This window comes from Tiliqua scincoides, chromosome 3 (assembly GCF_035046505.1).
Source record: "Tiliqua scincoides isolate rTilSci1 chromosome 3, rTilSci1.hap2, whole genome shotgun sequence".
NCBI classification, from domain to species: domain Eukaryota; kingdom Metazoa; phylum Chordata; class Lepidosauria; order Squamata; family Scincidae; genus Tiliqua; species Tiliqua scincoides.
Window position 1 is genome coordinate 190,162,766 of NC_089823.1, and position 14,290 is coordinate 190,177,055.

General features: G+C 44.8%; 1 protein-coding gene across 1 annotated transcript; it reads right to left on the minus strand.

The window, feature by feature from the left end:
- Positions 1-5,088: 5,088 nt before the first annotated feature.
- On the minus strand, positions 5,089-11,522 carry NPM3 (nucleophosmin/nucleoplasmin 3). Its single transcript, XM_066621783.1, has 6 exons — positions 11,438-11,522; positions 9,090-9,175; positions 8,270-8,389; positions 7,782-7,875; positions 6,477-6,642; positions 5,089-5,875 (listed from the first exon to the last, which is right to left on the minus strand). Exons 1-5 carry the CDS (start codon positions 11,511-11,513, stop codon positions 6,509-6,511), a joined length of 510 nt encoding a protein of 169 aa, XP_066477880.1. The 5' UTR covers positions 11,514-11,522; the 3' UTR covers positions 5,089-5,875; positions 6,477-6,508.
- Between the last annotated feature and the right edge of the window lie 2,768 nt (positions 11,523-14,290).

Sequence of the window (14,290 nt, forward strand, 5' to 3'; positions counted from 1 at the left end):
AGTGTCTGTTCTAGTGGCTGTCTGCTGGTATTCATTTGCATCTTTTTAGATTGTGAGCCCTTTTGGGACAGGGAGCCATTTAGTTATTTGATTTTTCTCTGTAAACCGCTTTGTGAACTTATAGTTGAGAAGCGGTATATAAATACTGTTAATAATAATAATAATAATAATAATAATAATAATAATAATAGTGTGGGTCAAGTGGAATTATAGTTGGCGAACAGCATCTCATCATTGCTGCTTTGAAGCAGGCTGAATGTCAGTCACATAGGTTCTCTTAAAGTGGTCTAAAACGGCTAAAGCCAGGGTAGATCAAGTTCTTCTTCTCTTAACAATATGGCTGCATTCCCCATTCTCCTGCATCCATACTAACCGAACGCGTTGGTATCTGGATCTCAAGTTTCCTTTCCATGCCGTTAAGCTCTTCAAAGCTTTAGAAAAAAGTCAAGAAACCAAATGAACATGCCAGAAGTTGTGAGGCCAGGCTCTTCAAAGCTGGGTTGGTTGATGGCAGCAGAACACAAGGTCTCAAGTAAGCCCATCTATACGTCTCCTAGCCCCCACTCCCCAATGCCTGTGCCACCAGCTGCTGCAGAAGCTACTGTCTGGAAGGCAGTAGTTGACATACTGTACTAGTAGGCTTGGGGATCACTCTTCTCTGCAAGAATCTGAGTGAGAAGGTGCATCATCCCCCCTTAGGCTTGTTCTGATTATGCCATATACGACATGTGTGTGTGCTTGTGCAGTTGTGTCTTACTGCTTAATAATAACTCCCTTTGAGTTATCCACTCTGCACATTTAAGTTCTTTAACATGGATTCACTCATTGTTCTTTGAATTGGTTTCAGCATCATTGATTACCATCTGTAAAGTGAATCAGTTTTCTATAATTTCTTCTGAACACTTAATGTTACAGATACAGTTGGGTGCAAAACTGAGCTCATCTACTTGAGTTATCTGCTTCGCCTACAGTTTTTAATCCTTATTTTGTATGTATATGACTTTTGTAACCTGGAATGTGTTGATCTGCAATGATCTGGTTTTATGAATAGACAGTATTGTTTGTCAGATGGATAGTCATAAATAATAATAATAATGTTGGCAACCTTCAGTCTCGAAAGACTATGGTATTGCACTCTGGATGGTGGTTCTGGCACAGCATCTAGTGTGGCTGAAAAGGCCAATTCCAGAGTGACAATCCCTTCCACACTGAGAGCAAGTGTAGTGTGTCCCTGGCTGTGGGCCTTCCTTCTTTGCCTCAGTCTGTTGGCCAAGTGTCTCTTCAAACTGGGAAAGGCCATGCTGCACAGCCTGCCTCCAAGCGGGCCGCCCAGAGGCCAGGGTTTCCCACCTGTTGAGCTCCACTCCTAAGGCCTTCAGATCCCTCTTGCAGATGTCCTTGTATCACAGCTGCGGTCTACCTGTAGGGTGCTTTCCTTGCACGAGTTCTCCATAGAGGAGATCCTTTGGGATCCGGCCATCATCCATTCTCACGACATGACCGAGCCAACGCAGGCATCTCTGTTTCAGCAGTGCATACATGCTAGGGATTCCAGCTCGTTCCAGGACTGTGTTGTTTGGAACTTTGTCCTGCCAGGTGATGCCAAGAATGCGTCGGAGGCAGCGCATGTGGAAAGTGTTCAGTTTCCTCTCCTGTTGTGAGCGAAGAATCCATGACTTGCTGCAGTACAGAAGTGTACGCAGGACACAAGCTCTGTAGACCTGGATCTTGGTATGTTCCGTCAGCTTCTTGTTGGACCAGACTCTCTTTGTGAGTCTGGAAAACATGGTAGCTGCTTTACCGATGTGTTTGTTTAGCTCGGTATCGAGAGAAAGAGTGTTGGAGATTGTTGAGCCAAGGTACACAAAGTCCTGGACAACCTCCAGTTCATGCGCAGAGATTGTAATGCAGGGAGGTGAGTCCACATCCTGAACCATGACCTGTGTTTTATAGTCATAAATACATGCAATATAAGTGAACAGGTGTTTTTGATGGCTATGCCAACATACCAGAATTTTTCTTAAGAATCCTATATTTACCATGTGAAAAGTGGTAACTTGCAAGCCAAGCATGCTGAGGGATGGTAGAAAGAAAATGACAGTGAAGTCTAGATGTGACTTCCCAGGGCAATGGGTACCATACTTGGCCTAGACGGTGACAGCAGCCAGTACAAGTACAGAGGGAGAGGAGCTGAAATGGGAGGGAGAGGATTCTGGGAAAAATTTGCAGGAATCAGCTAGAATCCGCCCAAGATATAGATTCTCCCTGAATAGGTCTTTAGCCAGTTATAATAGTGACAGCATACATCTTGCAAAGGGTATTGCCACTAAAACAGGACAATGAGGAACTATAGCATTCTGTTTAGTGCATTGTAATATAAGAGACTCTCCCTTAAAGCACTGGGAACAGAATACTGTTGAAAACAGAAACCCACTGATATGAGATACACCCCATGGTCCCATACAGTCAAGCCTTGCAGTATACTACTTAAAACATGCTTTCTAGTGAAGGCACGGGAAGCAGCTTTAAAAGATATCAAGTATGCTCTGAAGGCAGGCAATGAACAGACTGAAGAATCAGGCCCATTCCATCATCAAGACCAGACTTTTTGAAGCCGAAACCCAGCTATGAAGTTCTAACATCAACCCCACCTGCTCCCCCTATTATTTTGGCCTATTTCCATCTCCCAACCATGTTGCCAATTATTTTAGGGAACTGATCAATCCAAGTAAGAGGCGGGCTTTTATGCTCACCAGATTCAATATTTTTCCCTCCACAGTCCTCAAGGGAAGATTCCACAATGTTCCATTCAATAGCAGGACTTGTAAATTCTGTTCCCTGGAACCCGACATGGTGGTTCATATTCTGTGCCATTGTCCTGCTCTTCGAACACTTCGTGTTACCTTTTTAGATCCAATTCTGTCTGCCCTCTCTGGTTCACCTGATGATTTTCTGCGTTCCCTTTTGGAAGACAATTCTGTGGCTACCACTGATTTGGTTGCTGACTATTTATTAGCCGTTATAAGGAAAATACCTTCATGTGTTCCACCAATTTGAATTCTACATTGTGAACAGAACCGTGTTGTATAGACTGTATTTATTTATTTTATTCTTTCTGTGTCCTGTTTAATATTTGTTTCAATGCCAATAAAGGTTCTCGAAATCGACTGAAGGATTGCGTGGATATCCATGCAGGTCTCCTAAAACTGTCAGCAAAGTGTTTTTCAAATCGCCCTATTTTGCTAGGCCAGCCAAAGATTTTGGAAGGAGTCAGAGGGAACCAGAAGAAAGATTCCTCTAAAGGTGCAGAAATTAAATGAAACTTTTGCTCTTAACTACATCAGGACCATGCTACTGTCATGGCCCAGCCAAAACTTTAGACTGTGCCTTTTGTTTCATACATTTTGAGCAAGGACCTTCTCCAAGACATACAAGGAAGTTGTGAAACAAAATCCAAGCCCTCCGAACAAAGCCAGTTCAAAGCCACCTTGTATCCCTATCATGCTGGCAAGACTGCCACCTTGTGGCTGCACACAGGACCTGCTCTTTCATGCCCCACAGCTATGGTAGGAGCCTTTTGCAGCATCCATCCCTCTAGGGACCAATTGGCTGTACTATTCCCATTTGCAGGCTAAGAAAAAAATCTCAATTCATTCAGGAAACCAGGCACCTCTAGAAACAACTGGAGAACTAGAAGGCTCTCTATTGTATGCATAAGAACCCATCTATTAACTAGGAAGATGCGTTATGTCAGAAAGAAGCAAGTTACCTCTAGAGTGGAGGGATAGGAACACGCCAGCCAGTGTGCACATTCTAGGGGACTTTCTTACAAACTAGCCCTCAAGAGGAACTGCTGCTTATTTTATGGTGAATTTAGATCCAGTGCATAAAACTCCCCCAAACTTGCAGTTCCAAACCTTAGTGGCCTGTTTTGCTACCCAATGGAGCAAATCCTTTTTCACTTCCTCTCATGTGCCAGGATCATTCCACATTGAACCTGCCAGAACTTAACACATTTATATAATACTTGTCAACCAAAATGGTTCACAAAAAAAATAGTTTATGTAGCAAATCATGGTTCCATAACATGAAGCCAGAGGCCAGTCTAAAGGACTCAGCAAATAGATGCAGGGAAAAAGAGGCTACATTGGAGTGAACAGGGGAAGCAATTGTCTTCCTGCTAAATCTAAGAGGAATACTACTTGAAAGGTGATTGCATTTTTAACTTTTCCTGAACAAGAAGCATTGCAATAGTCTACAAGCTGGCCATAGTCCCCGAAGACTTAAATCATTATGGTCTCATGACTCATATGGCACTGACTGGGTGAACTACAGTAGCACTAATCATGGGCACTGTTTAGAATGTCCCTGCTGCATTCAGGAAGTTCCAGTGTATAGCAGGGACATTCATAATGGCGCAAGTGACAAGCACGGATCATTTTCAATGCCAGCAGCAGGTAAGTCACCCCACCAAGCCCCCAATACGGAAACCCATTGATTCCATAGGATCAATGGTTCTGTACTTACAAATTCACAACCCATGGTGGTTTGCAGGAACATAACCCTTGCGGGTAGTGGGGATTGACTGTACAAGCATACCACAAAACCAAACAAGCAGTCCAGGCCTTATTACCCAAGGCAGCAAAGACACAGTTACCTGACTACGTAACCCCTTTCACCCATCAAGATGGAAGAGAGGTTACATGTGCAAACTCTTTTGGCGGAAAAGAGCATGCAACATGCAAGTTACCCTTCACACCTACTGCATATGTGGTGGGGAAGGAAAGAGGGGGCAAAACCCTTTGTGTAGAGTAGCAGCTAAGAGACTGAGCTATGAACAGGACATCCCTGGTTTGTATATTACCTCTGCCATTAACTTGGTAGGCAGAGGCACTAACTAATTAGGCAGCTCCATCTCAGCTGGGAATAATATTTACATATCTTAAGGGTTGTGAAAAGGAGACCAAGGTGATACATGTGAAGTGCTTTAAGCACCTGAAAGTGTTATACAAAGATTATTACAAGGAAAGTAACATTACTCCAACATTCCTGATTCAATTTGCAAAGAAAACAAGTTAGAGCAGCCCACAAAATACAAATATGTTTATTCTAAAATGCAAAAGACCTTGTAAAAGAGAGGTAGTACAAGAGTGAAACAACAGAGGAGACAAGCCTGAGACACAACATGACAGTTCAAACTGGGACAGACGAAAAATCGGGCAATAGAAACACATGATTTCTGCTGAAACTGTTGAAGCGGTAATCGTTAGCTGTTCTGAAAAAAACATAGCCCCTACATAATAATTTACAATTAGAACATAAAAATCTATGCCTTTTTTCATAAAGTGAAACCTGCTAACATCTAGATGGTGACTGAAGGAGGCATATAAATCTGTCTATGGACAGGTCAAATCAACTCAGTGCCAGAAACGGAAATGCTCCACAGACACTCAAGTTGCAAGGAAGGAGGCCCAACATTGTTACCCATTTCTTCAAGGAAACAACTTTAGAAGTGTAAAAATATTTTACATGTAGAAGTGTAAAATCCAGAGGAAATACTCCCTGTCACAGTCTCACATGGAAAAGGAAAACTTAATACAGAGGTCAGCTTATGTTTGGGAACCCTATAGAGGAAAAAAAATCTGAACAGAAGGCCTCAGCTACCAGTTCTCAGCTACCGGTGAAATAGCAACACACTCCTGAAACGTGTGTGTTTAAGTCTTCTGCGATTCCTCAAACTTCAGCTTTGCCCACGGTGTCAGCAGCACCAGCTATTTGTGTAAGTTGAGAGTTCCAAACAGAAAACAGGAACGACTTTTCCACGAACAGAAGAGTGGTAACAGTGCATTTCAGGGAAGAATTAAATCTGCAGGACCTGGGAGGAAGAGAAAAAGTCTAACTAAACATAGCAATGTAGAGGCTCTATACACATCAGGAGAATGGGCAGAGCCATCTCACTCCCACCCCCAGAGGTAGTCACACATGGCTGCCTCCACTTCATGCCAAAGCTTGGAACCAACTGGGTAGGACTGCCAGACCAGCTGCACTAAAAGGTCCATCTGGAGAGATGGTTGCCACCTCCCACATGCAACGTCAGTTCACAGGGTTTTAAGAGCATCCAGGCAAGGCAAACATTTTCCGGTGCAAACTCTCTTGCCTTAGCACTGCACTGCAGGGGTCCAGGTGGCCATAATTTCATTCCACCTGCTCCACCAAGTGCTACTCAAGTGCTGCTCTGCAGCAGGGTGAGAAAATGAGAGATTGCTAGGACTACTGAACTTCAACTGAAGGGGAAGAACCATAGTTGCAGAATGCTTCCCTGCCGTGGAGTTTTTACACTTGGAAGCTTCAATGTTTTTGCTGTGGGGATGTGAACTGAAGGTTCATTATGGTTCATGAGGCTGTGAAGAGCTTCCTTCTAGCAACCTAAGGACCAGATGGTGCATCACTGGGGCAGATTATTCTCTGCTTCCTACCTGTCCCGTCTTCCCCACCAACATCTTCACAGCTAAGATTTCTGTTTCTTCTTGGCTGGCATGATAGGGGAGAGCTCCTCTTCATCATCCAACTCATCATCCTCGCTAAAATCCACTTCCGACTCATTCACACTCAATTCATCATCTGAGAGATCCTTTCTGTGAACTGGAACATGAATTGGCCAGTTATTCGTGGCACAATCCTTCAAGTCTCTAGATTTAATAATACTCCCCCCCCATATAATGCTGAAAAATACCTTTCTTCTAGTCTCTTCAAAAAAGGAGCAGACCAACAACCTGCATCCCTTTGCTAAAGAGACAGGAGAAAGGTTGATAAGGAAGTAAAAGGTGTCTTTTCAGTCCAGCCTCCTCTGCTAAGTTTGTCTACTTCCTAGTGAATAGATAGGAATGCTCATCACATGCACACATCTAGATTACTGGCAGGCATCAAGCAGAGGTCTCTCTACTTCTCTCTCTGCAGGATGCATTGATGGGGTGATGTAAACCCACTTCAGGCATTTGTTCTCCCGTGGAGAGAAAACATTTAAGGTGCTTTACAGGAACATGTAGTGCAGCTTCAATCCTGCCAAAGATGGGCACACATTAGACCCAGTACCACCCAGAATTTGCCTACAAACACAAATGTTGCACACAGTGAGTTTCTCCCTGTGACTGGAATCTCTGAAATCCTGGTGATGGCGCTGATGCATCACTGGTGAGAGGCTCTGGAAAAGCCCCTCATGCTTTTGCTCTCCATGAACACCTGAACAGTGCTACAGGGCAATATACTGTGGCTGTGTTCATGGTTGTAGAGCAGGGATGTCCAAAGTTTTTGGCAGGAGGGCCACATCATCTCTCTGACACTGGGGGGGGGGGGATTAACCTTGCACAAAGCAAGGCTGGCCTTTTCTTTGCTGCCACTACTGCATCACAGACGTGAAACAGAAAGTAGTGGAGGGAGCCTCATCCCACAGCTAACGCCAGAAGTCAAACAGTCGCCCTCAGGCTGAGAGCAGTTACATCGGGCCAGTGCGAGCTCCAGCAAACGTCCGGAGGGCCAGAGGCTCACTGGAGGCTGGGGTCTCCCTGGGGGCTGCATTGGGAGTCCTCGAGGGCTACAAGTGGCCCCAGGGCCAGGGTTTGGGCACCCCTGTTGTAGAGTAACATAAGATACTGATGATTCTATAGGTATCATTCCTTAATTTGCCTACCCAATAGCATCACCCACTTTATCCCATCCCTTAATCTCTGGGGCACCACCTCTGCTCTCAATAGCTCCCCAAAGCCCCAGTCAAGGTTATTTACGGATCTGATGTTGTCCGGCCAGGTGGACAGGGCCGGATCCTGAGCGCAGGCGGAAGGTCACTGGTGGTTGAAACCAAAAACCATCTAAACTCAACTGTGGTGAAATGAGGAGAAATAAAAGTTAGAAACACAACAAGCATGATGGAGGAAGGATTGTCCCCATATCCCATTTGAGTAAGTGGAACTTTTGATGTTATCTTCCTTTCCTGAAGCTCAGATGGGTTTGCAGATGACCTGACCTTTTACCCTCATTTGTTCAAGAAATGCACCTCCCACACCTCTAAATGGACAATCCTTATTTCATATCTGCTAAACCAACTCTACTAAAGCCAAGTTTGACACAATCAGATCGGTAATCCCAGGCATGGCAGACTGCTCAACTGAAGCATTTTCCCACCTGTCTTCCTGTCACCTCTCCCAAGTGAATGCCTTGTTGCCATCCCACCCTTGTCTCCTCCCAGGTGCCCTAGCCTAGAAGATCACTTTACCCAGGGCTGGCAAGACAGCTTCAGATTGGCTACTGGCACAGCAATCTCCTGGTTCTGATAGTCGCGTCCCACAACTTCCACAATGTTGCTTTCATCCTTGGCACCCGCTAAGAGGCAAACCTTGATGAACAGCATAAAGGAGACAGAAGCATAAAAAAAGAGCTATTCAGTAACAAGCGGTAATATTTTCCCCAGTGATCAATGCTGAACCCATAGAAGCAGTGCTGGGAACAGAAGAAACAGTACACAGGAACAGGCTGCCCCCCACTCAAGGACTTCTGGGAATGTGTGTCTCCTAAACTAGCAAAGCAAATACCCATCAGCCCATAAGGAGGGTTTTGTCATTTCTAATAAACTCACTTTCATACAGCACCTTGTTTTTTAGGCGCTTAATGAGTTCGGGAACTCACAAGACTTTCTCTGAAGCTAAGACTTCTCTGAAGTCTTTATTCCTGGGGGAAATAGCTCACTGATTGGTCCTTATGACCTCTACATGTGGGTCAGTGGCTGCTAGCTCAACTAATTCTGGCTTATGTGTGGAAAAAGCAGAGCTGAGATCATAACCTCCTTCCCCAAATACTTAGTTAAATTTCATGCTAAAACTGCAATTTCTGCCTCATGGTTGTCCAGCCATGCAATAACAGAGAAAGCTGTATTGTGGGCAAAACACCTGACACCTTCATGCACCTATATAGCACAAGAGCACGAAGAAAATAACTGTGCATCCTATACTGGGGAACAAGTCTTTGGAGGAAGCTCTTGAAAGCTAATGGGTACACATGATAGCCTCCCCCCACCCTGCACATTAGCCCTGACTTACTGTCTTCAGAGCCAGGATATGATCAGAGTCATCTTCTTCAGACACTTTAAAAGTGTAAGATCGGGCACTGCTGTTCAGCTCACATCCTGAGGAAAGCACAACAAAAATTGCAAAGCCATAGAAACACCATAGGAACACCAGGAGAAAATTTTCTTGTGCTGATGTTGTAACATTTTCCTTGCTCCTGCAGGAACAATTACTTCCTGTTCACTTAAAACCAACACAACCAATTTACAAGAGCCACAGTCTAAAAAACCAGGCAAAGCCAGTGAGTGCTCAACAGCAAAAGGGTGACCTTTGTTCACAGAGAAAATTTTGGGTGGAAGCTCAGCCCCCGCCTCCGTTATCCTGACTGTAAGGCTCTCTTAAGAAACATCCTGGATTCATACCTACTATTTATAGTATTTAAGTCTATTCAGTATTTAAGTCTGTTAATTGGCAACCTTCAGCCTCAGAAGACTATGGTATCGTGCTCTGAATGGTGGTTCTGGAACAGCATCTAGTGTGGCTGAAAAGGTCGATTCGGAAGTGACAATCTCTTCCACACTAGGAGCAAGTGCAGTCTGTCCCTGGTCTGTCTGTTGGGCAAGTGTCTCTTCAAACCGGGAGAGGCCATGCTGCACAGCCTGCCTCCAAACGGAACGCTTAGAAGCCAAGGTTTCCCATCTATTGAGGTCCAATCCAAAGGCCTTCAGATCCCTCTTACGGATATCCTTGTATTGCAGCTGTGGTCTACCTGTAGGGCGCTTTCCCTGCACTTTCTATTGAAGTCTTAAATACTGTTTACAGTATTTAACTCTATTTAAGTCTTCTATTGCAAAAATTGTCGTCTTTTCTTGTCTGTGTTTTTTTTAAATAATCTTGTTCATATTCTTTTTAACCAATCTTCAACTTTAGAATTGGTTTCAAATTCCAGCAAAAAGCTTTTTCAACTTTTCAATACCTTTTCTTCAATACTGAACTATTTTATTTGCTACTAGTGGCTGTTGCTTCTTCTGCATCTTTTTAATTGTGAGCTCTTTTGGGTCAGAGAACCATTTATAAGTTACAGCACCTGATTTTCTCTGCAGACCACTTTGGGATCTTTTTTTGGTTGAAAAAAAGGTATAAAAACAACAACAAACTTTTCATGTTTCATTTATATTCCCTTAACCCATTTTTGCCCAGCCCACAGGTATACACATTTGGTCCCTGTTGCATATAAGCAACATTGGGCAGAAATGGCTTTTAAGCATCCCTGACTAAAGAACCAGAAGGTCACATGTAGTAACTGCAAAAAGCAATTTACAGTTTCATTCAAAAGTTTTATTTTGTTGATTACCAGATATATATATATATATATATATAAATTTTATGCTTCCAACATGAATCAAGGACAGAGAACTATTATTTATCACCTGATCTTATGCCTGTTTAATTTTGCCACAGTGGCTTGCTCCTTACTGCTCTGAAAACTGGTGTTTTTAAATAAAGGGGGCATATTCTTAATAGCTGGAACCAGTAGTCGTTAGCACATCTCCTGGCAGTCTGTTGGACTTTGCTGCGAGCAGTTCAGAGGACCTGCAGGTTGCGCTCACTGGGACAGGCCTTGTATGCTGCTTGAGCTCTCCTCTTTTCCTCAATGACTGGTGTCAACTCCTCAGAGTGGGCTTCATACATACATCATACATCATACATACATCATACATCATACATACATACATACATCATACATACATATGCTCCCGGTGTGGAAGGGATTGGCCTTTTCAGCCACACTAGACGCTGTGCCAGAACCACCCTTCAGAGCGCGATACCAGAGTCTTTCGAGACTGAAGGTTGCCAATACTATTCTTAATAGACATTCTTACACACACACACACATATTAAGAATATATAATTTTCTTTATACACACACACACACATATATATATAAAAGATAATATAAATAATGAAGTGTGGGCATGCATTAGCAGCCCTGAGATCTTGGAGCAGGGTGCTTCCAACTTGCTCAGAGGGCAGCCCGGATCAGACCAGAGTCACCGGCAGAGCGCGCTTCCTTCTCCTCCCCTGCAACAAGCCAAGCCACGTGGAAGCATTTCTGGCCTGAGCGCTGCGGGCAGCACGTGGGGCGGCTCGGCAGTGGACGCGCCGCCACCGGCTTCCTGTGTTCTCAACGTGCCAACTGCGTCCCAGTCGAGCCCTCCTGGCCACCCACCGATCCCGGGAGCAGATACTTCTGCTGCGCGCGTCCTCCCCAACTGCATGCGCCCTCCAGGGCGGGCAGAGACTGCCCCACTGGCCGCACGTGGCAGCCCACCCCTCCTTTCTCTGAGGAAGCAGGACCATCCCCGCAGCCTGGGACCCACCGAACACGAAGTTGCCGGTGCAAAGAGGAGCTTCCGATCCATCCAAGGAGCTCGCCAGTTCCAAGTAGTCAGCCATGCCTGCAACGAGGGAGAGAGGAGGAGGAGGAGGAGACAGGAAGCGGCGCAGGCTTTGGGGCTGGGACCGCCCCAGCCGATCCTTTCCCAATAGGAGAACCAGTCTCTGCGCACGGTAGGCGGAGACGAGCCCTGCCAATTGCAACATACGGGGGGGGGGGGGGAAGGTGGTGGTTGCTTTGCAGGAGTTGCCTGGTGCCTCTTCTCAAAAGAATCGCACTTGGCCTTAAAGTGGGCTTCTTCCCCCCCCCCCGCCGCCTTTAAGCCATTTCTGCCCAACGTTACATATGCGCAACAGGGACCAAATGTGTACACAGGTGGGCTGGGCAGAAATGGGTTGTAAACTAGGCAGAGACACAGGAAAACCTGGTCTTTCTATCAGTTGTAGCCTGCACATATTCTAGCACCATGTTACCATCTTTGAGTTGCATTCAGCAAGGCATTTGGATTTAACCCATTTTTGTACCGCCCACAGGTGTACATATTTACGTATATGCAATGTTGGGTAGAAACTGGCTTTAAAAAAATCCCTGCTTCAGCTATTCAGAGCTGGGACTAAGATGATCTTTTGATCTGGAGTGGACTTTTAGTCCCATGAGTTGCCATAGAATGGTTCTCTCTCCCCCCCCCCTCCATTCTCTCTTTCTAGTTAAATGTCCGACTACATGACCTAAGCAAACCCTTTGAGGCTAACGCAGCCTATCCAGCAGTTTCATCATCATCATGGACTCATCATTGGCATCCTTCAGTCTCGGAAGACTGTGGTATCATGCTCTGAAAAGTGGTTCTGGAACAGCGTCTAGTGTGGCTGAAAAGGCCAATTTGGGAGTGACAATCCCTTCCACACTGGGAGCAAATGTAGTCTGTCCCTGGTGTGTCTCCCTGGCTATGGGTCTTCCTTCTTTGCCTCAGACTGTTGGCCAAGTGTCTCTTCAAACTGGGAGAGGCCATGCTGCACAGCCTGCCTCCAAGCGGCAGGGGCTCAGGGGCCAGGGTTTCCCACCTGTTGAGGTCCATTTCAAAGGCCTTCAGCTCCCTCTTGCAGATATCCTTGTATTGCAGCTGTGGTCTACCTGTAGGATGCTTTCCCTGCACAAGTTCTCCCTAGTGGAGATCCTTTGGGATCCGGCCATCGCCCATTCTCACATGACCAAGCCAACACAGGCATTTGTTTCAACAGTGCATACATGCTAGGGATTCCAGCTCATTCCAGGACTGTTTGTTTGGAACTTGTCTAGCATACATTTATGTCCTGGGCTACCCAGCAATCCTACTTCACTTGCAACCATCTGCTTAGGTCATCAAGATTCTGCTCCACAGAATTAATAATCTGAGGTGATGATTCTTCACTCAGCTGTCATAGTTCTACAGGAACTTACAGGCGCCTCTCTATGTTCTGCCATTTATGTGATTTTGAGAAGTACCAACCTTGTCTTCTTGTAGAGGCCAAAGCTTGCTGTCAGGACTCTGCCAGAGATTTAAAGAAATCCCAAATCAAGTTCAGTAACTGTACCTCTTCCACTGCTCATTGGATTATCAACCGGCCTCACACAAAAAGGATTTTTTGGAGAGGCCTGGTCGATTTCCCAGCTGTGGGTGAAGGCAGGGGGTGGTTTGCTGAATGTCATATTTATGGTATTTTATTTCTTTGCAGTAAAAACAAAAGGGTTATTACCCCAGTGGGATACTGATGAGTTTTCCTGGTAACTGGTTTATACTGTCAAATGTTAAAAGATGGAAGAGGAACTCACAAGTGCCAAAGATGGAGCAATCCCAAAGCTACTAGACAGGAGCAGACATCATATCCTCTTTTCCGTGTGGCCTTTCCTTCCTGTTGTCAGAGAAAGAGGCCTGCTAGTTCTGAAGAGTGAGCATTTGGTTTTTGTACCTCTAGCTGGTCTGTGGAACACAGCTGTAGAGAAAAAAGGAGTGTTTTTCTCCCTTTTACACAATATTAGAACTCTTGGACACTCAATGGATTGGCAGGAGATTCTGGACAGTTGAAAAAAGGTTTATACAACTTTCACACAACCAATAATTAATTTATGACACTTGCAGCCACCATCATGCTGTGATGGCCACAAGCAATTCTAGAATGCCATCAATGTGCACGGCATTTTATAACCTAAGGCAGGTCCCTGCCCCAAAAGGCTCACAATCTAGAGGGATTCAACAAGTTCATCGAAGACAGAACTGACAATGACTGACAATGGTCAGGATGGCTATGTGCAACATCTAGGATCAGAAGTGAGATGGCATCAAATTCAAGTTCCTGCAGGGCAGCAGCAGAATAAAAGTGTGAATTATAATTATATTATATTACTTTATAGTTGAAAGGCCTTAAATCATAACAAATAAGCATGAATGGCAAAATCTATTTAAAGGTAGAATAAAAGGTCCTTCTAAAGGGTTCCCATATCCCTCTCTCTTCAGCCTGATCTTTTCAGTTCAAGAATCTTATCCTGCTCAGCTCCTTAACATCTGGAATAGTTGTGCTATGTCCAATGAATCCATCTTTCCCTCTCCTTCCAGGATTCATCATTCTGCTTTGAAAGTGATGGGGGGGGGGGTTTAGTGGTGGAAGATACCACACAGAACATAGTTGTATTACATTTCCATATCATTTCACTCAAGCATATGACTTGCTTCCCACTACTGCTCTCTCTGCAGGCCTCTGGCAGGAGGCTAACCTTTCCTCATACACTTTTTTTTGCCCAGAAACAAAACCAGGTTTTCACAGAGGAGCCCATTTTGTTTTGATTTTTGACTACATGCCAT